Source organism: Staurois parvus, unplaced genomic scaffold (assembly GCF_062004578.1).
Source record: "Staurois parvus isolate SC_StPar_1 unplaced genomic scaffold, SC_StPar_1.0 ptg000019l, whole genome shotgun sequence".
NCBI classification, from domain to species: domain Eukaryota; kingdom Metazoa; phylum Chordata; class Amphibia; order Anura; family Ranidae; genus Staurois; species Staurois parvus.
In genome coordinates this window covers 4975016-4998705 of record NW_028317815.1, presented here as the reverse complement: position 1 = coordinate 4998705, position 23690 = coordinate 4975016, and the positions used below count along the sequence as shown (strand labels likewise).

General features: G+C 38.9%; 1 protein-coding gene across 2 annotated transcripts in view; it reads right to left on the bottom strand.

Moving 5' to 3' along the window:
- Positions 1–1816: 1816 nt before the first annotated feature.
- IL17REL (interleukin 17 receptor E like) overlaps positions 1817–23690 on the bottom strand; it is a 147868-nt gene continuing 125994 nt past the window's right edge. The window contains exons 16-18 of one of the 2 annotated variants that reach the window (XM_089684661.1): positions 18777–18890; positions 5496–5561; positions 1817–2011 (exon numbers count right to left, since the gene is read on the bottom strand). In XM_089684661.1, the coding sequence (XP_089540787.1) occupies positions 1956–2011; positions 5496–5561; positions 18777–18890 (236 nt within the window). In that variant the 3' untranslated portion in view covers positions 1817–1955. The remainder of the gene's footprint in view (positions 2012–5495; positions 5562–18776; positions 18891–23690) is intronic. The other variant, XM_089684670.1, reaches the window with a different exon arrangement.

Sequence of the window (23690 nt, the reverse complement as noted above, 5' to 3'; positions counted from 1 at the left end):
AACCATACCAGGCCACATGCCCTCAACATGGGGGGGTCCCTTGGGGGTGGGGAGCTCTTCCACGCAACTTCCCCACAACTCTTGGTGGTGGTAGTGGGGGGTCTGCGGGGGGGTTATTTACCAAGGGGACCCCCAGATCCTGCCACCCCATTTGAATGGTGTAAATATTATCCCTACACATCCACCACAAAATTGTCAAAAGTAAAAGAAAACGCAAGCACATTTTTTTGACCAGTCCTTCATTAAATAAAAAATATTTGTCAAAACTAAACATCAATCATGATGAACACTGACCCGCAGGGAAAAAAAAAAAAAAAAACGCCACACACCGAACACGGTTGACTCTGCCCCCGTGCATACCTGTCATTGGGTGAGTGTCTCTCCCCAAATCCCCTCCGCCAATGCTCTCCCATGTTGAGGGCATCTGGCCTGGAATGACACATGTATAGAGAATGTCACCTTTTAATTCAGATTCAGAGACTGGTCCTTCTGAATGCTGCAGAAGGCACCTGGTTCTGCCTTATGTCAATCAGTGGATGTTGCTAACCCCTCAGTTGGACTGTTTTGGGATGTCCCAAATCTCTAAGAATTTCTATGATCCTGTGTCTCTCAATGGGCTATAAAGAAAATAAGATTTTTGCACTTACCAGAAAAATTTTTTTCTTGAAGTCCATTGAGGGATACTGCTTCCCCCCCCATGCTTGCTCATAAAACAGAAGCATGGTATTTTTTGAGGAGGCTGATGGCTTTTTACAATGGGCACAAACATGTTATTATGAAGCTTACTTCTGCCCTTACTATCTGTAATTATTTTCATTACTCTATTGAAGTATGAACACCACAATATCAAAAATACTCCAAAATGCCTGTTAAGAATTTCTGGTATCAATAGAAACATTTTTGGTTAATTAGTCTACTCTGTTTGCAACAGCCTTACGTACACTAATGCAACATAGTACATTGAAAAAAAAAAGCTTCAGCTGCAGATTAAAGGTGTTTTTGGTGTAAAACAAAAAAATAATATATTTCAGTGTAGTAATACTTGTGGTATTGTGTTAATGTGGTGGACGGAGTCCAGCTAACACAGTTTTATTTCCTTTTGATCTAAAGGGTTTATTATAAATGAATAAAATCTAACCATTGTAAGCACCGCTGTCAGTGGTAAATGGTGTGTCTCAATCCTCTAACTGCTGCTTTGTCTAGACAGCTTGGTCTGTTAAAGGAAGTTGAAAAATAAAATACTTACTGCCTGGATCACCAAGTGAAAATAATGGAAAAAAGCCTAAAAATGAAACTAATGCAACCACCACATCTAAGAATTGGTAAGCTGTAATGTAATAAATTGTTGTTTTTTGGGGTTTAATAGCGCTTTAATGAAAACTATACTCATAGGTCATTACTAACACACTGAGATTACCCCTTCATATTTGTTTTTTTACGCTTAGGTAAGTCAGTTTTAGTGAAGTTGGCTTTATTTTGTTTCCTTTGTTTTGTAAAATTATTCCTAGATGTACTATAATATATTGGGGGAAATTCAATAAAGCTGCCGTGACACTTTTCCAGCTTTAATCCCTCTTGTTAATGTATTGCACCATATTTAAAATAAAATACTGACAGTTTGTATCCTAAAAAAGTGGAGCTAATTAAGACCAACTCTGTTTAGGAATACAGAGACGGAATATGATGCAAATTCTGCTAAAGTGTCTCACATGCATTCTAAACGTGGTGCAGAATGCACCAAAATCAATACAAGTTCTAGACAGATGCATGAATTCAGTGCACTTTTAGAACAGAGAAAAGACACTTTGGCAAAATCTATCAGTGCAGGTCTTTATGAATTTCAGGGATTATATTTTACATTTATTAAATGTACTGATATAATTGTGCTGCCACTTTAAGAAGTCAATTCTCTGTCTGTAAACTTGCTTGCAGACTGATATCTCTTTGTGTGCCACTTATCTGTCACCTTCTGCTTTACTTGACAAAAGAGTTATTTGTTCCAATGAAGAAGCTAGTAATGGAAGATAAGAAAGGAAAAAAAGGCAGTAAATATATATATTACATGTACAGTATATATGATTTCAGGATGTATTTTGTTAAACACATTTAACCAGTTGCCCTCCAGAGGATTTACCCCCCTTCCTGACCAGGCCATTTTTTGCAATACGGAACTGCGTTATTTTAACTGACAATTGCACGGTCATGCAACACTGTACATAAATTAAATTCATGTCCTTTTTTTCCCACAAATAGCGCTTTCTTTCAGTGGTGTTTGATCACCTGTGTGTTTATTTTTTGTTTTAGAAACAAAAATAGACCGACAATTTTGAAAAGAAAAAAACTAAATTTTTGACTTTGCTATAAAACATGTCCAGTAAAAAAATTTTAAAGATCAAATTCTTCATACATTTTGGCCAAAATGTATTGTGCTACATGTCTTTGCTAAAAACAAATCCCAATACATATAAATTAATTGGTTTATGTGAAAGTTATAGTGCCTACAAATGGCGGGATATATACTGGAATTTTTATTTTTAGGGTATTTTTTAAATAGTAATGGTAATTCTGACACTGGGTGAGAACTGACTAACTGCCACTGACAACCCCAGTAACACTAATACAGTGATCAGTGATAATAAAAAGCACTGACTGTACTAATGACACTGGGTAGGAAGGGGTTAACATTTGGGGGGCGATCAAAGGGTTAACTGTGTGCTGTGTGTATTTTACAGTATGTGCTGTGTGTGTTTTACTAGGGAAACATGCTGCTTTGTATTTCTCTGCTATGCAGAAAACTCCCCTGTCAGTGTCACTCGGTGATTGCCGGGTGCCGGTGGGGAATCTCTGGCCGGGGCCCGGTGATTGACATCTATATATATATATATACACGTGAATTTGTGCAGCCCTGCCGCCCTGTAGCAGTAGTTCTACTATTGGGTGGCAGGCAAGTGGTTAAATAAAAAATTATACTGACCAATACTGTATGTGATGGGTTCAGCACTGTTCCTATCTTGAGGTAAAAACGAGTTCAAACCGTGATAGAAATTTATCCAACTGAGGATAGCAGAGCTTCTAAGATTGCTTTTTTTTTATTAACTATCCTCCAAAACTGCACCCCACAAGCTATGCACTGGAATGACTTTAGAAAGTAAAAGATTTTATCCCTCCTTTAAGCTGGCCATAGATGGTTCCAATCTCAGTCGGTTCAGCAGGGAATGGCCGATATTCAAACCATCTATGGGCTGGCTGATTGTGCCTGTCACATAATTGCAAAACCAAGGTGAACAATGACATCCAATGGTGCCTGCAGTAACTACAACAGACATCCTCATAGATGTATAAAGTACAATCCAATCACCCTGTTACTCATAAGATCTTATCCAGTAAGAGTGCCCTTTTTGACCAACATTTATAGTAAAAGGAGCAATTGAAAATTCAATGTTTTTACTATTTTTGGTTGTAACTATACTACTTATAGTACTTGTATAATGTTGCAATACAACTATCTCTATTAATTATAAAATAAATCTCCCTAAGGTTTAAATAGAGCCCAACTTACATTCCTTATTCCAGCAGTGCCTATTCATGGCTAATACAGTAGTAAAAACATAAAGTAAATATTAGCAACTAATCTTAAATCTTATATAGCAAACAGATATTTATATTGCTGGAAACCCATAAGCCAGTTTTATATTAATTGTAAATAAATTCATCCAACTTCAGATTGAAAATGTTGTCAAATGGATCCTGTATCATACCAACAATTGTGAGTTTTTAATAATCTCAACACAGAGACTGTAGGTGACAAGTTTACCTTGATCTATCTGCCCATTTTTTGATGAATCAAAAGCTGGTTAAAAAGATGAGCAGGGCACTCTTGTTGGGCAAAGGGGCTAGCAGGGGACAGAGTCTTGAGAAACCAAGTAGCTCTTAGGTTCTTAAATTGGGGATTGTGTTTTCAAAGTAAATATTAAAGCAGTCTGAGGGACACTAAAGTGGATTTTCTGGACAAAGATGCTCTAGGGCAGAACTTTTAATTTTGTGAAGCCACAGTAAAGGACACTTTCAGCGCACATTGGTCCTTAAAGTGTTACTAAACAGACAACAGTAAAATCAGTCTGTATATGCAGTAAAGCATGCTTGTTATAATCACTATGGAACCTAAGGGGTTAATCCTCTCCATTGTGTAAAAAGGCCTTTTGATATTGTCTTCTCTGCTCCTCCTCTTGTTCAAATGTCCACGTCCTATCCCCTGATAAGGCAGACTGAACCCGTAGCCATTCTGCACATGCCCAGTTTAGTATGTATTGCTAGAGAGGTTTTTTTTTCTTGAGAGAGTGCATGTGATCAGCACAGGGGCAATCAGCACTGTCCAGACAGAGGTCAGGGGTTTTGCATCCTCCTAGAGCAGAAAAAAAACTTCTCCTACAAGCTTTACCAGTGCATTGCTGAAGTCACAAGACTGCTCTAACTGCTGATGAGAAAACCAGTTTATATTTACAAAAATAATTGCATTTCCATGTTCTGTGTGCTGTGGGAGACCAGATATAGTGAATGCAAGGTCCTGGGTTTAGTAACACTTTAAAATATCTATGCAGAAGTGCAAAAAATTAAAGCTTGTTATTTTTTCATAACTGTCATGTGATCCCTTAAAGAGTATTTCCACTTTTGAAGTCCAATTTGAGAAAAACCTATTATATGTTCATACATTGCGTTTCCATTTACACAATATACCTAATGCAGGCCATAGACTGTTCGTTTATCGGACGATTTTTGTCCGAAAAATGAAACAACGTTTGTTCTGTAATCCGATGTTGCCACCAATGATTTCGAAAATCAGGTGTTTTTCACAAATTTTTCAGCATGACCAATAAACTAAAGGAGGAGGAACCGTGACATTGCCCCACTAACTGTGCGAAAATCGACAGATTATTCTTTTGGATGAAAAATCAGCTGAAAAATGAACCGTCTATGGTCTGCATAAGGAAAAATTTATTTCTTACCTTTTTGATGTTTCTAAGGAGAAAGGTGTCTAAGGCGATTAAAAGAATTTCTGGAGAGTCTCACAGTGTCTCTTTCCCCACAAAGAGGAAGCTATACCTCATTAACATACAATGAAGGAAAGTGGTTTCTAAATTGTTAACCCTTTGTTAGGACAGACCATGTTCAAATCTAGTTTACAGCGGATAATGAAGAACTTCAAACAAAGTGTAGATAGGGTTAATTATGTTAAACATCACTCCACAGCTCCCTCCTAAACATCCCAAAGCAAGGAGAGCATGTATGGATATTTTAAGTAAAATGCACTTCAAAAGGTAACCAGAAATTTTTTTTTTAAGTTATGTTATGCTATGAACAGGTAACAACTATAAAGAGTAGGTGTTATCCCACTTTGGCTGCAAAAGTGGAAATACATGTTAAGGATCTACTGAAGTATATATATATATATATATATATATATATATATATATATTTAAACTGTATATTATGCTCACCTATTTCTGACTTACGTTTGACTTTAGACTTCAATAAACGTTTTTGTTCTCTCTTTTGATGGCAAACTACAAAGAACATGTTAAACAGTAAGAGTAAGGAAGACATTAAATTAAAAAGAGTATCACATTTACAAAATATGATACATACATGTACTTGTATTTTCTGAAGATTGTAAAAAACATTAATCTTTTGGTAAATCTGAGTCACGCTGGTTCACTACATATATTTTGTAACATTGTATTCCTGCAATGTATTTCATGTAATACAAAGCACATGTTTGCATGACTAAACCAGAACAACACTGGACAGAAAATAATTGTGTAACAGCTAAAGACATTCTGCAGCATTAGATCAGATAGATAAGACATTGGAGTGAACTGATGTTTGCTACATACACTATATTTATATATAAAATATATAAAAAGTGAGTGCGTTGCACACTAAACAATCAGTCGCAATGATCAAACACAATACATCCGCAAAATAATATAACAAAAAGTATACTGCTAAAGTGCTATAAAAAGTCCAAATTTAGACTTTTTATAGCACTTTAGCAATATACTTTTTGTCATATTATTTTGTGGATATATTGTGTTTGATCATTGCATCTGATTGTTTATTGTACAGCGCACTCACTTTTTATATGTTTTGCATTTTTCTGGTGTTCAAGAAAAGAGTAGCAGCAGTTCACTATATTTATGCACACATTTATTTACTCATTGTCAGTAATTTTTATTGGGTGTAGTGCAGGTTTTCCTTTTTAACAAATACACTATATTGCCAAAAATATTAGGACGCCTGCCTTTACACGCACATGAATTTTAATGGTATCCCAGCCTTAGTCCGTAGGGTTCATAATTGATTTGACCCACCCTTTGCAGCTATAACAGCTTCAACTCTTCTGGGAAGGCTGGCCACAAGGTTTAGGAGTGTGTCTATGGGAATGTTTGACCATTCTTCCAGAAGAGCATTTGCGAGGTCAGGCACTGATGTTGGATGAGAAGGCCTGGCTCGCAGTCTCTGCTCTAATTCATCCTAAAGGTGTTCTATCGGGTTGAGGTCAGGACTCTGTGCAGGCCAGTCAAGTTCCTGCACCCCAAACTTGCTCATCCATGTCTTAATTGACCTTGCTTTGTGCACTGATGCGCAGTCATATTGGAACAGGAAGGGGTCATCCCCAAACCGTTCCTACAAAGTTGTTCAAAATGTCTTGGTATGCTGACACATTAAGAGTTCCCTTCACTGGAACTAAGGGGCCAAGCCCAACCCGTGAAAAACAACCTCACACCATAAACTCCACTCAACTTTACATTTGGCACAATGCAGTCAGGCAAGTACCGTTATCCTGGCAACCGCCAAACCCAAACACGTTCATTGGATTGCCAGACAGAGAAGTGTGATTCATCACTCCAGAGAACACGTCTCCACTGCTCTAGAGTTCAGTGGTGGCATGCTTTACACCACTGCATCCGACACTTTGTATTGCACTAGACGATGTAAGGCTTGGATGCAGCTGCTCGGCCATGGAAACCCATTCCATGAAGCTCTCTACACACTGCTGTTGTGCTAATCTGAATGCCACATGAAGTTTGGAGGTCTTTGACTATTGACTCTGCAGACAGTTTGCGACTTCTGCGCACTGTGCGCTTCAGCATGCGCTGACTCCGCTCTGTCATTTTATGTGGCCTACCACTTCGTGGCTGAGTTGCTGTTGTTCCCAGTTGCTTCTGTTTGTTAAAATACCACTAACAGTTGACCGTGGAATATTTAGTCGCAAGGAAATTTCACAGATGGATTTATTGCACAAGTGGCAACCTATCACGGTACCACGCTTGAATTCACTGAGCTCCTGAGAGCAACCCATTATTTTACAACTGTGTGGAACTAAGAGAGCAGTCTGCATGCCTAGGTGTTTGATGTTATACACCTGTGGCCACGGAGGTGATTGGAACACCTGAATCCAATGATTTGGAGGGGTGCCCCAATACTTTTGGCAATATAGTGTATCTGTACTGTACAGTTGTTTGTACCCTGTTAGATTTGGAAAAAAGATTACAAAATCACTTTAAACATATGTAATATAATTACAACAACCCACTAGTATAACAGGCTTATATGCAAGGGTTTCCTTCCTCCATATCCCTAGAAGATATGTTATTACATGTGCACAGGACAATTTTTTTTACCAGTGCCTCCAATCTGTGTCATTGTAGAGGCAGTAAGCTGCATTCCATATCATTTCCTACACTGTCTCCCAGAGACTGCCATCAACAGACCACTTTGTGGTAAACTGCATTTTGAGAAAGAGTACCTCCTTGAAAAGAGAATTTGCCATTTAGAGAGTGTTATCTTGTTTCAAAGAGAGCTCCAGTGTCCACATCACTGGTGGTGCAGTGAGTAGCAATACTGTGGGGTTTATTTGTTGCCACTTAGGGTTTATGTGGAGAACAGACTATTATTAAATCCTTTTGGGGAAGAGTTACTAAAACTGGAACATGCAAAATCTGGTGCAGCTCTGCATAGAAACAAATCAGCTTCCAAATTTTATTTCCAAAGAGTAATTGAACAAGCTGCGGTTAGAAGCCGATTGGCTACCACGCACAGGTGTACCAGTTTCTGAGTGAACCAGCTATAGTAAATCTCCCCCTGTGTTCTTTGCAACAGTAATGTCATTATCATATTTACAGAACTGTGAATGCATTCTTTCTCCCAATTCTTTCACTCTTCCCTTGCCTGGCATTTCCTGGCTATGCCATAAAAATCACATCAAAAGCCATATGCTAAGGTGGAGAATTCCTGAGTGGAAGCCATATCCTATAGAGCTAGAGTGGAGACATGCTTTCTCCCTTTTTTTCTCAGTGACAGTAGCTAGCAGGGTAACTAGAGGGGTGAATCTCCCCAACGAGAAATAGCAATCAAGCTTTACAGACGGCAATAAAAGTTTACAGAGGGTCTAACCCTTTGGTACTCTACCAAAAGTGGGAGTGGGTATCTGTCAAAAACAGGTACCCACTTCCTCCCAAAAACAAAAAAGGGGCCAAAAGTGTTAGAGGAGAGGGGAGGAGGTAGAAAAGTGTAATTTCCCCTTTTGGGTAAAGTTCTGCTTTAAATTAATGAAAACATATAAAAATATATATCACTGATGAAGCACTTATGAAGTATCTAAACTAGTTGGAAGTTCAGTCAAAATCTAACTAAGGTTAAACCTACTCCACCCTCATTCTAAGCCTATTCTACTGTATCTACCCTGTAAAAGAAAAGATCTATATAATTACCTATTCTGAAGCTGCTCCAGTCTGGTCGCACAATCAAGTCCCAATGCGAGCTTCAGTGTAGAGGAGGGACAGTGGACAACGGATGCCCCAAAATAAGCCGACAGGTGACGTCACCATACAAGCATTTGCGGAGATGGTCAGCAATCTCTCCTCTTCATTGAAGCTGTACTGGAGAGCTCATGTGATCAGACCAAAGAGGTTTCAGTAGATAGAATAGGCTTAGAAAAGGGGTGCGTGTAAGTTTAGCTTTAGTTAGATTTTGTCTGAACTTACACTGTAACAAAAAATAATACATTATAACAGATATAAACCAAAGTCCAAATTGCAACATAAGCATCAGTCTTCTTCAGCACACTGAAAAGCTTCAATAGTGTCTATTATTCCTCTCTATGATTAAGTTCTTTCTTTTCACCAGACACAGAAGAATACCTCCACAAGCAATTGGAATCCTATTCACCCTCTTAATTGCCTCTCTTTTTTTGAAGACAGGGATCAGTGCTTTTGTATACTAGGAATTTCCTAGTCTGGCAGGTTTTCGTTCAGCAAATTGTTTTATAGGGGCTACAGAGACATACATGGTCTGCCATTAATACATCAAATTCAAAACAGTTACATTACAAAAAAAAGCAATTATGGCCAACGTCACATGTAAAATAGCAGGAATATATTTTATGTTCCGGAAGGCCACCTATCATTCATAGCATGGCACATAAAAACTAAATGAAAAAGGAGAAAAAAAAAAAAAAAAAAAAAAAAAAAAGGGGGAAGGGAAAAGGGAAAGGAGGCTAGAAAAAAAAGGGAAGGGGAAGAGGGATGAGGGATGAGCACCACAGGTCTCATGTTGGATTCCCAAGTCGAGCTTCACAGGGCAGCAGCCTATGGTCAAAATCTGAAGGTATAAAATGGGCAACCCATTGTTCCCAGACCCTGAGAAATTTAGGCATTGTATCTGTTAATCTTGCTGTCATTTTTTCATTAATTAAAGTGAATACTATTTTTCGCTGTTGTTAAACATAATTTAAAACAACATATACACAGCAGACATTCAGAATCCTCTTTTCATGATTGTCCTGCAGCTTGTCACTGTTCTGGTTTAATTCCGTGCTTTACTCTGAGGGTTAGCTCAGCACTCTGTGTTCACATTAACACCCAGTCCTAAACATGGTACTAGATTCCACTGGCAATTTTTATGTGAAATGTAGCAGTTTATGTGTAAGTTATTATTTTTATACTCTTATAATTTAATAGTTTTTGTTATTTCTAAGTGTGAAATGGAGATATATACTGTACTTATTTCTGTGGTTGCTTAGCTGGTAGCTTAGCCCCCTTTTTTCCAGAATCAAAGGGGAGCAGAATGTTGGGACATTATAAAAAGATATACTGTATTCTGTATACGGTTGTAATTGATCTTATGAATAATTTTTGAAATATATGATTTAATCAATATGTCATGTATGATTGGAGGTATAGATGTGTATATACATGAATAAAAAAAAACAAACAAACATATATAGATATACAGTATATATATATATATATATATATATATATATATATATATATATATATATGTATATATTAAGCCATGCAGATACAAGGTGTGCTGTTTTTTATATTGCAAAAATTAATGCTCCTTTAATTACTTGAAGTTTTACCACCCAACCTGACAGGCAATTTTTTGCGATGCAATGCTGTACATAAATGAAATTTATGTCATTTTCCCCCACAAATAGAACTTTCTTTTGATCACCACTGGGTTTTTTATTCTTTGCGCTATAAACAAAAAAAAGACCAAAAATGTTGAAAACCCCCCCCCCAATATTTTTTACTTTCAGCTATAAAACATATCCAGCAAAAAATGAAAAATAAAATTGATTCAACAATCTAGGCCAATATGTATTCTGCTACATATTTTTGTTAAAAAATATCCCAATAACCATATATTGATTGGTTTGCACAAAAGCTATAAAACTATGGTATATATACTGGAATTGTTCTTTTTTTTTATACTAGTAATGGCAGCGATCAGCGACTTATAGTGGGACTGCAATATTGAGGTGGACAACCGGACACTAACTGACACTTTGTGGTAACCAGTGACACTAATACAGTGATCAGTGATAAAAAATATGCACTGACACTGTACTAATGACACTGACTGGGAAAGGGTTAAACATCTAAAGTGATCAAGGGGTTAACTGTGTGCCTAGCTACTGTATGTTACTGTGAGATGTTTTCACAAGGTAATGTGCTGGATTCTCTTTCCCTGCCTTGCAGGGAAAGAGAATCCAGCACATTGCTGCTGACAGGACACAGCACTGCCTTGTTTGCATAGGCAGAGCTGTGTTCTGTCATTTTCCTAGACCAGGGATCTCCAAACTGTGGCCCGCAGACCAGATGTGACCCTTTGCTTGCCTATATCCGGCCCTTGGGGAACTAGTCCTTCCACTGACATTAGGCACTATTTCTTTCACTGACACCAAAGAGAGGGCACTATTCCTCCCACTAACACCATCAATGGAGTACTGTCCTCCCACTGACACCAGAGACAGTTCCACTGTTACCAAGGACAACTGGCACTATTCCTCCCACTAACACCATCAATGGGGCATTAATCCTCCTATTGACACTAGAGAAGGTGAACTTATTCTTCCACTGACACCAATAATTTCATTTTTTTTACTACCACTGACCACCAAGCCAATGGCATTGTTTACTCCCACTGATGCCAGGGCATTTTCTACTTCCTCTAGCCACAGTCCGGCCACCCTAATATTTAAAGGGCAGTACACTGGGCCTTTGTTTGCAAAGTTTGGAGACCCCTGTCCTAGATGATTGTCGGGGGCCGACGCTCATCCTATTCAGCTTCTGCTATAACCAATCAAAGCAGAAGCAGCGCAACGTCGGTTTGCATGCACACCCACAACCAGAAAGTGCAGAATCACAGTCATATGCGTGATTCTATACAGCGCAGCTGCCCTGTAGCAGTATATCTGCTATGGGGTGGTCAGCAAATGGTTAAAGAGTAAAAAAAAGTAGCAAATAGAAAAAAATTATATAGCATGTATATAAGTGATTGTATAAGCCATACAGTGATTTAATACCATTTAAATTGCCTTTCCTTCTCGCTCAGCAGCACAGTAATTTTCTGTAAAACTCAATGCAATAGGGTAACCTGTACAGAACTTCCCCAGAAATGTAATTTCCTGCTTGTGTAAATTGTTTACTGATTTTCCCTGAAATCTGCACCTAGATAGAAATCAGATTTTAGGCATCCCATGCAACAAAAATTTCCTTTGGTGAGATTAGGGGTAAATCACTTGTAAAAGGGATGCAGACACGCCAACATTTCTCGTTAGAACACTGAAAGTGCATCAGCTGATTAATAATGAAAAAGTTATTCCCATTGTTCTACCATGTGCACATTGATATAATCAAATAGCTATTCCTTCAGTACAGAAACTGGCAGAATTGTGCAACAATTTGTGGTAAAATCTGTGCGCTGTACATTCATCATCCAGAGGGTATTTTTTTCTCCACAAAAGCGGAGTTACTCTTTAAGCCCTTACCTGACTTGTGCCAATAATTGTCTCCCGCTCAGCCTGTCCTAAGACTTCCTACTCCTGCAGATATATCAGTATGTAAATCGTTATTTAAACATAAACTATGACTTTCATTTCTGCACTGTTTAAGGAAGTAGGGGAAGGAAGGGTTCATATTTAATACTCTCATGACCAAAGCTGTTCAGCGATCTCTGTGTCAGGAGAAATCTCATACAGTAACTGCAGTGGGAAACTTCACAAGAATGAAATTAGGCACTGCCATGAGTAATAAAGGTCAAAAAAACAATGAACACTTTGCTAGTTGTGCTTTCCTATAATGAGCTAGGTTTCCCAACCATTTCTATTTCTTGCAGTAATTGGCTTATGCAATATATCTTTAAATAGTCAGCATGTTTTCTGTGTTACATCAGGATTCAATGTCTACTGGTAGAGTCAGTATTGCAGGTTTAGTTTTGACAGCTGAATTGTTTTCTCGTGAGAAAAAGGAGAATGTTAAAAGCGTTCATTAAAGAGGAAGGTGGAGCATGGGAGTCCCCTATCAGTGCTGGTATTTTGGGAAGAATGGGGGTTCCCAGGCTCTAGGTAAAAGTGGAAAGCCCCTTTACAGGAGAACACACGATCTTGTTGTGTGATGCAAAACTGTAAAATTCAGATTGTAACCTGTAATTACCTATACCATCTAGCACCTGAATTCTCTTCATAAAATTACAATACGATTCCAATGATGTTTTACAGTTCTGAAAGTTTCCATTTGCAGCTCACACATTTATAGTGTGCAAGTACCTAGGAACTAGGACAAAGTTCAGGCTATTAACATTGCTGGGGTTGTGTAGGTTGGTATCTTTAATCCAGCAGCAGCTTCTATTGCTGCAGGGAAACAAGCAATAAATTGGGTGTTTTGTGACGTGGGAATTTCCCTGTGCTGGCCACACAGAAATTGCTGTATCAGAAAACAGGTAATCCTAGGTACATTTTTTTAAACTCTACAGTTAATCTGACACACTCATCAGATACTTTAATATAGATTAAAACTGATTGAGAAAATATATGTGTTAAAATGTAACTTATAATCATCATAGGTGTGCGCAGAGTATTGCATTAGAGTGTGCACTCCAAAGCTCAAACACACATTAATATATATATATACACACACACTCTTTTAAATAAATGTAAACAAGCATTTTAAAAAGCATTAAAACATGGATGATGTCAGTAGGGCAGTGGATAGTGTCAGTGGAGAAGAGGTTGGTGTCAGTAGCACAGTGGATGGTGTCAGTCAGTAGAGCAGTGGATGTGTCAGTAGGGCAGAGAATGGTGTCAGTAAAGCAGTAGATGCTGTCAGTAGAGCAGTGGACATGTCAGTAGGGCAGAGAATGGTGTCAGTTTGGCAGTGGATGGTGTCAGTTTGGCAGTGGATGGTATCAGTAGAGCAGAGGTTGGTGTCAGTAGGACAGTGGATGGTGTCAGTCATTAAAGCATTGGACGTGTCAGTAGGATAGAGGGCAGTGTCAGTAGAGCAGTGGATGGTGTCAGTAGCAGGAGGAATTTGCACTGCACAGGGTGACTACCCATATGGAAGAAAAATATATTTGAAACATATTTTAAAAATATTCTTCCCAAATATATTGACATATATATGAAATACTAGGCCATATTCAATATAGTTCAATAAACATATATATATATATATATATATATATTGCATGTTGAAATGTGTTTTTACAAAAAATATAAAATCAAATTTATACTATAACGTAACGTGTATCATGTAGACAGCCTCAGTGTACATTGTAATAAACAGAGAGAAAGTGGAGGTGTTACAACAGCTAAGCAAATCCTTCCATTCATTTTGTAACAGGGAGATTGACTAGTTCCATAAACAAGGTTTGATATGAACGGAGATATTTTTAGATATTTATGTATTCAATTATATGTTTTCCCCAGTTGCTCAAATAAAGAGTGTTTCAAGTATGAAGTATGTCTAGTAGCATCTACAGCAGGGGTGCAAACTCAATTTCATCACCGGCCGCATCAGCATTATGGTTGCCCTTTAAGACTATATAAATGTATCTACTATTTATCATATTAACGTGTTACTAAACCCACAACAGTAAACTCAGTCTGTATATGCAGTAAAGCATGTTTGTTAGACTCACTGTGGAACCTAAAGAGTCAATCCTCTGCACTGTGTAAAAAGGCTTCTTCTTCTGTTCCTCCCCTTTTTCAAGCAACCACCTCTTATCTCCTGATAAGACAGACTGAACCATAGGCATTTGCATATGCTCAGTCTGGTGTGCATTGCTAGAGATATTTGTTTTTTTCTTTGAAGAGTGCATGTGATCAGCACAGGGCAATCAGCACTGTCCAGACAGAGGTCAGGGGTTTTGCATCTTCCTAGATCAGAACGAAAACTGCTTCTACAAGCTTTAACCAGTGCTTGGGTGGACACTGAATGAAGTCACAAGACTGCTCTAACTGCTGATGAGAAAAGGTATTTAGCAGTTTATATTTACTAAAATAATTGCACTTCAATGTTCTGTGTACTGTGGGAGACCAGAGATAGTGGATACAGGGTCCTGGGTTTAGTAACACTTTAAATAATTGCCTCTGCATTCAAATATTACTTATTTTACTAATAACTTAAGGCACAGGTGTCAATCTGGTGGCCATCCAGCTGTTCCCAAACTACAAGTCCCATGAGGCATTGCAAGATTGACAGTTACAAGCATGACTACCAAAGGTAGAGGCATGATGGGACTTTTAGGTTTGCAACAGCTGGAGGGCCGCCAGTTTGACACCCCTGACTTAAGGCTTAAAGTTGAACTTTAGCTAAAAATAATTCCCAAAGTGCAAACAGACATGCATTTTAATGCAGAAAAGAAGTTACCTACCAGTACAATGAGTACAAATCTGACTGAACTCTCATGCATGCACAGAAGTGACTTCGCACGGAAGAGCCACTCACACTAGTGGCAGATGATGCAAATCTGAAAAGGATGGTCACACACTGCTAATATCAATCACAAGAAACTTTATTGGAGACTGCTCAGACAGAACATGGTTTTGCCATGGTGTTCTATCTGAACAACCTCCAATGACATTTCTTGTAGATGATACCAGTGGTGTGCCATCCTCCTTGGTATACAAGTCCATTATTCTCATAATAATTATAAGCAGATGTGCAGAGCACCTAACCCCCCTCACATCAGATGTCAAGAACCCCACCATCAGAAGTCATGAGTCCCCCACCCTCCCTGACATCACAGTGCACCCCCTGACCTTGTACTACTATGGGGAAGTAGCTGAAGGTGCAGCTGGAAAGCAGAATGTGAAGGGTCTGGAGGAGGACCAGAAGAGGGCTCAAGAAAGCTGTCGGAGTCTGCTGAATGCTGAGATCAGGGAAGGTGGAGATAAGGGGGCACTGTGGCTGAACAGAGATGCAGGCTCTGTAGGAGTAACCCTCTTCTCCTTTCTCCTGTCAGCTGCTGAGACCAGAGAGGGGACAGGGCAGAGACAAGCCTCTCCACACCTGCACAGAGAAGCGCAGGATCTGGCAAAGGAGTTCTGTCCTCCTCTCTGCTGCTGACTGCTGAGACAAAGTGGGGAGCAGAGATGGGAGGGGTGCTGCAGGGCTTTTGTTTAACACATGTGATCTACACTATATATACGATAGCTGTGTCCTAGGTTTTATATGGCTTGAAGTCCCCAAGTAAAACCCATACTGTATCTGGAAATGTTACAGCATAATCCAGGGCATCTAACCACAAATTAAGAGGTGAAGTGACCCCATTATTTGCCTGTACTGAACAAAGTAACAGGTTCACTTTATTGAAGGATGTTTAGGCAGGCTGGCAATGCCTTACCTGCACCCTAGCCAATCTGATCTATGGCCAAAGCCATATAAGATCCCTGAGTTTTGAACTGTTGAGTACGCAAGACTAAACCCACTTTCCCAGCTCACATGACATAATGCTCAAGCCTGGCCATTATATAATAAAAATACCACACTGCAACCGCATGCCAAGTGTTTAGCTCACAGTTGCAGTGCATTCCAATTAATCTCAGCAGGTGAGTGAAACTTGACAAACTCTGCAGGTTGAGTTAAAAATCACCTGTTTGGCTGTGATGCTAGATTTTAGGTGGATGACAAGGGGGGCAGTAAAACCTTGGCTCAACTACCTGTTTTTACTACCAACCCTGTAAAAGAGTCCTTAGGTCTCGTTCACACAGTCAAAGGGCAATACAATTAGGATGTTGAGCTGCGGTTTTATAGCCCCAGACTACCTGCCAGAAACATGAAGCCACTCAGGGCTGTACATATGTCACAGCCACGATGCCTAGATTCACAGTCAAGGCAAAAATTAACTTTGACCAGTGGTACTGCCACTAAACATGACTCATTCAAGTGATTGGGGTTGTGCAACAACTTCCCCGCGATTGCATATGATGCTCGCAGTTTTGGCGTGGCTGTGTGGTATTTTCATGGTTAAAACAGGCAGTGAGGAGAAGACACATTTCATCTCCCTACCCCGTCAAATGCCCTCTGAAAAACAATTTACCATGAATAGCTTTTCAGAAGAACAGCTTTGTTAGTTGCATATGTGGTCAATCTCTTAAAGTGAATCTGTTATTTTGCTGAGTATAGATTGTCTAGAAGATGCTGCAGTACTCCTCTGCCAGATCCAGAACTGTTTGCTACCCTGTTCATTATTTAACACTTATCCTCCAGAGGATTTACCCCTCTTCCTGACAGGCCATTTTTGCGATACGGTGCTGCGTTGTTTCAACTGACATAATGTACAGCACTGAGCAAACGTTTGGCACTATATAAATACTGTATAACAAATAATAATAAATAACTGACAATTGCGCAGTCATGCAATGCTGCACCCAAATGAAATTTATGTCCTTTTTTCCCACAAATAGAGCTTTCTTTCGGTAGTATGTGATCACCTCTGTGGTTTTTATTTTTTGCGCTATACACAAAAAAAGACTGACAATTTTTTGCAATAAAACATATCCAGTAACAAAATTAAAAAAATCTAATTTCTTCATAAATTTAGGCCAAAATGTATTCTTCTACATGTCTTTGCTAAAAAAAATCCCAATACATGTAAATTAATTGATTTACGTGAAAGTTATAGCAGCTGCAAACTGCCACTGACATCCCAAAGACACTAATACAATAATCAGTGTTAATAAAATGCACTGACACTGTACTAATGGCACTGGACAGGAAGGGGTTAACATCTGGGTGATCAAATCATTAACAATGTGCTGTGTGTGTTTTACTTGGGAAACGTGCTGCTGTGTATGTTTCTGCTGTGCAGAGACATACAGAGCAGCATGTTCTTGCTGGCAGAAGATAGACCTGTGTTGTTTACACACAAATCTCTGCCCTGTCAGTGTTACTCAGCAATTGCTGGGTGACTGGCCGGGACGCAGTGATTGACATCCGTAGCTGCCAATTGCAGCGAGGGTAGGGCGGCCCTACTCTGAATTGCAAATCACTTATATATATATATACACATGTGACTTTGCACAGTCCTGCCGCCCTGTAGCAGTATTTCTGCTATAGGGCGGCAGGCAACTGTTAATTGATGACTCTGAATATAAAGGTTTGCAGACTTTGTTCATCAATTTGTTCAACAGGGAAATTAAAATGTTAAATGTTGTCTGGTGTCTGTTAAAGAGCATCTAAACCTTAACATTTTGCAGTGGAATACACAGAGTACATATTCAGGCATATTGATTAGACATTCTTACTTAAAGTGGTTGTAAACCCTCACATATACCCAGTGAAGTGACTGACCTCAGGTGATACACAGAGATAAAACAAATCCTCCTACATAAGGCATACCTGTCTATCTGCAGTCTTCTCTTCTCTACATACATTCAAAGTACTGAATTTATAAAGCTTGTCTGAAAGTTCAGAAGAAGGGGGGAGGAGAGCTGAAATTACACACTGCAGAGCTCAGTGAGGAGAGCTCTGAGAGCTGATTGAACAGAAAAGACACACCCCCTTCACATAGCACACAGGAACAGAGGTGAGGCTGTCAATCTGATGCAGGTCCCTCCTCTGTCACCAATATTTTCTCTTGGTGTCATGAAAACTCGTCAGAACTGATTCATGCTGATAGCAGAGGAACGAAACAGCAGTCAAAAATTATGGTTATTGCTCTGGATTGAAACACATACACACTATAGAGGAATATGCTGTATTCATATTTCATGTCTGAGGTCTACAACCATTTTAAGCATAGCTGTGGTGTTTACTGGATAGCAGTAGAAGCTCATTGATTAGTTACATTTTCTGTCTGGTTTTTCTCTTTAAGGTCACAAAGTACATCTACATTAATCTTTGTAATAACATAGAATAAAAGAGTTATTATCCTTGAGGAACTGTGGTATATATTTGCAAGTATTATGTTCAAAAACATACCTTGAATTATTTTATATCCAATATAAATAAAGATAGCCGCAGATAGAACCTGCACAGCTGTAACTATGATCATCTGCAAATAGCTGTCTTCACTGGACACGGTGTCTTGTGAAACTGTTTAAAGGGAAATAGAGACATTCATTATTTGTTCTCTTCACATACCTTACAGAATTCTTGTAGAAAGTAGGTCATATCTAATATATAGCACAGCTTTCTTACATCATCAAGTAATACAGCAGTACTTCAGGGAGTTCAGAAGCAGTGTTTGTTTTGTAAATGGCACATTTTTTACACAAAATAATCATGTGATTTGGTCATGTTGACATATGCCCAGTTGATTAACGTGAAATGTGAATTTTAATAACAGTATAAAAATGAATTGTTGAAGTCATTAAAGTGTTACTAAGCCTACAACAGTAAAATCAATCTGTATATGCAGTAAAGCATGCTTGTTATACTCACTGCAGAACCTAAAGGGTTAATTCTCTGCATTGTGTAAAAATGCTGCCTGATCCTAACTTCTCTGATCCTCCCCTTCTTCCAGTTCCCCCCTCTTATCTCCTGATAAGACATATTGTGTGGAGTCACACTGCACATGCTCAGTTTAGTGTGTATTGCTGGAAAGGTTTTTTTTTTTCTTCTTGGGAGGGTGCATGTGATCAGCACAGGGCCAATCAGCACTGTCCAGAGAGAGGTCAGGGGTTCTGCATCCTCCAAGAGCGGAAAGAAAACGCCTCCTACAAGCTTTAACCAGTTGCGCTGCTGAAGTCACAAGACTGCTCTAACTGCTGATGAGAAAAGCAGTTTTTATTTACTAAAATAATTGCATTTCCATGTTCTGTGTGCTGTGGGAGACTAGATATAGTGAATGCTGGGTCCGGGGTTTAGTAACAATTTAAGGAAACTTAACAACTTAACAATCTACAGAAAAAAAACACAGAAAAATGTGATATTTTAATACTTACTTGTAGTATTTTCCTTACCATAAATATTTGTTTTCATGTGCACTTGAACGTGCTAGAAATGTTGATTAGTCTATTTCCTGGCACAATATCCCCCCCTGCATGTAAATGTCCTCTCCTTTTGCGGGAGTGTCTAATTGCAGTATGTGCTGGCCCAACTCCTCACCCCCTCCCCTTACCTCCCTACATAACCTTTTATGAAGCTGCCAGGGGAGGGGTGAAGGGCAATAATATTGAGTTTCCTTTGAGTGACATCTGTGAGTCTGCTGGAACTGGGAAATTAAACAGGGATGCTGCTATTGCTTCATGCAACCAACGTTTTTGTTTTCTTTAATCTGTTCAACCAGCTCATCTACAACATGCTGAGTAGGAGCAAGCACATACTGAAAAAAATATAGGATTTGTTGCTGCATCCACAGAGGAGGGATCCACCATTCCTGTAACCGGACCAGCTTTATCCCCTTCTGGATTGAGGATCCATGAGCTCTAGATGCACACTGCGTTTATGTGTCTTACTTCTGGTGAGTGCGTTTTTCAGCCGTTTCCACACGGATCACCAATTCTGAATCCTCATTTGTCACTGGACACGTACATATGACCAAGACTTTCAGTGGACTTATATCTGTATTATCACTACTTTTAGCGCTGCACTTATTTTATGTTATTCCATTTTAAGTACATATTGGTTGCTTAGAGTGCTTAGCCGCTTTCAGGATTAGCGCTCACTGTTGTTTTTTTCTGTTCGATTGTCTGTTACCGATTTTATAGTTTGAAGCTGCTTTCCTATTAAGGATGGGTGATATCTTTGATGTTAGAGCCTCAAGAGCTGCCATACCTATTGATTTTTTCACCCATACCCATGAATCAAATGACCTTAGGGGTATTTTTCTACATCTGAACAATCTCACCACCACTGAGGTTAAAACTCTATGGGACGTCTCCTTTTTAGAGAGATACGTTGGAGAACAAATGGTCCCGAGAGCCCTTAGGTGGAATGTTACTCCTGACTCTGATGATACTGCAGCAGTGGCAGAATGGCACCAGTATTTTAACTTAGCTGGTTTAGATCTGCTGAAGTTCATCATTGCCAGAAAGAAAAAGAAACTGGCCATGTTAGACAAAGAAATTAACATAGGGAAAGGTTAATCCCCTACAAAAATAATGAGGAATATACCTCTGAGTCTAACAAATTAAAGAAACATCTGGAGCACATAGAAAACGAACAAAAGAATAAAAAAAGAAAAAAGTATCAACGTGATCTAAATGATTACCAGTCTAAACTGATTTTTAAATGGCAAGAGGACCCCCAAGATGTCATGCAGATACCTGTCACAGCACCTACACCTAGGTCCCCAAAACCTCCTATACCTAAGCTATCGCTCCCAAAAGGGAAAAATTCAAATAAAAATAGGAATAGAAATGCTAATAGCAATAAGAATGACTATCAGATCAAAACCTCTAATAGGTTTGAACCACTATCCAATCTACCTGACTCTAATGTGGGTTTTAGAGACTCTAGGTGGCACCCCAATAACTACCATACGCCGCAAAATTTTAACCAACCATACCCTCTTGAGAGGAATTATCAACATAGCCCTGCTAGAACAGCTCAGCATGGGGGGTATTACCGAAAGGGACCTGAGATACAATCTAACGATAGAGGGTACTACCCCTCTCCAAGAAATCAGAATAAGAATTATAAAAAACCACACAAAAAATCTTACAACCCTCCGAGAAATCCTGCTCCTAACTATTACCCTCCAGTAACTCCTAGGGTCCATAATACTAATGATTATCATTACTATAATAATCAGGAACAACGTTTTTTAGGATCAGGCAGGATAAGAAAAAGGAGCGCAGACCAAGAGGAAAGAGAGGAGGAAGAAGAATACATAGATACCCAAAAAAGGAGGAAGGTATAATAGGTAAAGGTATCTTTAATCTGAGTACTACAACCCTTTCAGATAATGAACTGAAGCTCCTAGATAAAGGATTAAAGTACACACCGGCTAGATCCCTTAACAAATTTGAGACGTTCATAGACGTGCACAAGTTCGCTAGAAAATTGTCCATAAAAAGACATTTCCAAACTAATCCCATTGCTAAAGATGTAACTATGAATAAAAATAGGAATTCCTCTAACCTCAGTAATGCATCTACATTCAACCCTCCACCACAAACTAATTCTGCAGTGGGTCTCTTTAGAGATCAAACCTTAAGAGACTTACAGAAATTACAGATTAAAAAAGTATATGCAGATGCAAGTCTTAAACGTGCAACTAAAACACTGTTAGAGAAAAATGACTTGGTCATCCGCCCTGCGGATAAAGGTGGAGGAATAGTAGTCCTTAACAAACAGGATTACATGGAGGAAGTATACAACATCTTGAAAGATTCCTCCACATACCTTCCCCTCAATTATAATCCTACAACGACCTTTAAGAACGCCCTGAAAGCTATCATTAAGACAGGCTTTGAGAGAGATATCATCAACAAAAAAGAAAGGGACTTTCTCTGTCCCAAGGCACCTAAAATACCAATCCTCTATATCTTACCTAAGATTCACAAGGACCCTTTGAGACCCCCGGGAAGGCCAATAGTCAGCGGGATCAATTCCCTTTGCTCCAAGATCGGACAATACATAGACCATTATCTTCAGCCACTAGTAGTCCACACCCCCTCATATCTCAAGGACACTAAACAGGTCCTAAATGCCATTAAAGATGTAGTTATCACTCCATCTACAATATTGGTTACAGCAGATGTTGAATCGCTGTACAGTAACATTAACCATGCAGATGGAATGAGAGCCGCAGAATGTTACCTAAGACAGCAGAGCCCTCTTGGTTCTACACATATTGATTTCATTATAGAATTACTTGAATTTGCAATGGTTAAGAATTACATGTGGTTCGATGGCAAATATTATTTACAAATAAAGGGTGTGGCTATGGGGGCGAAATTCGCCCCCAGTCTTGCCAATTTATTTATGTCCTTCTGGGAGGAAGAGATTATATACTCCAGGGACTGGCCAGAATTGGTCTTCTATAGGAGATATATTGACGACATTCTCTTGTTGTGGAATGGGAATACACAATCGCTAGAAAACTTTTTCACTACCTTGAATTATAATAATCAAAATATCAGACTCACCTATAACTTCAGTCATGAAGAAGTTAGTTTTTTAGACCTCACCTTGGTGAGGGTAGACAACAAAATTATCACCAAAACGTTTTTCAAGTCGTCGGATCGGAATAGTTATATTCCTTTGGATAGTTGCCATCATCCCAGCTGGCTTGCTAACGTCCCCAAAGGACAATTGCTAAGACTGAGAAGAAATTGTACAAACACCTCAGATTTTCAGATACAAGCTAATATTTTGAAAGAACGTTTTTTGGAGAAGGGCTATAATGGGGTATCCCTAGATAATACTATCACAGAAATCACCCAGATTAGTCAGGAGGAACTTTTAGGTACCAATTCTAAGAAAATAAATGACATTTTTTGTCCGTTTATCACTACCTTCTCTGTTCAACATAGAGCGGTTAAACATATCATCAAGAAAAATTGGAATATATTAAAATCAGATCCAGTTTTCAATAACATACTTCCTGATACACCTGAAGTAATTTTTCGGAGACCAGCCATTCTTAGAGATAAAATATCTCCTAACATTATTAACCCTCCTGTTAAATCACTCACATTGTTTAATATGAAAGGATTTTACCCCTGTAATAGGTGCATCGCCTGTAAGTGCAATGGAAGTAGAAAGAAGAAAACTTATTCCTATAGTTCCAGTCAAACACACAAGACATATGAAATAGATAAATTTATAAGTTGTGACAGCAAATTTGTAGTCTATCTGCTTGAATGCCCGTGCTCCAAACAATATATTGGCCGGACCACCAGGAGGCTTAGAGACCGCCTTCGGGAACACATTGCTAACATCAGA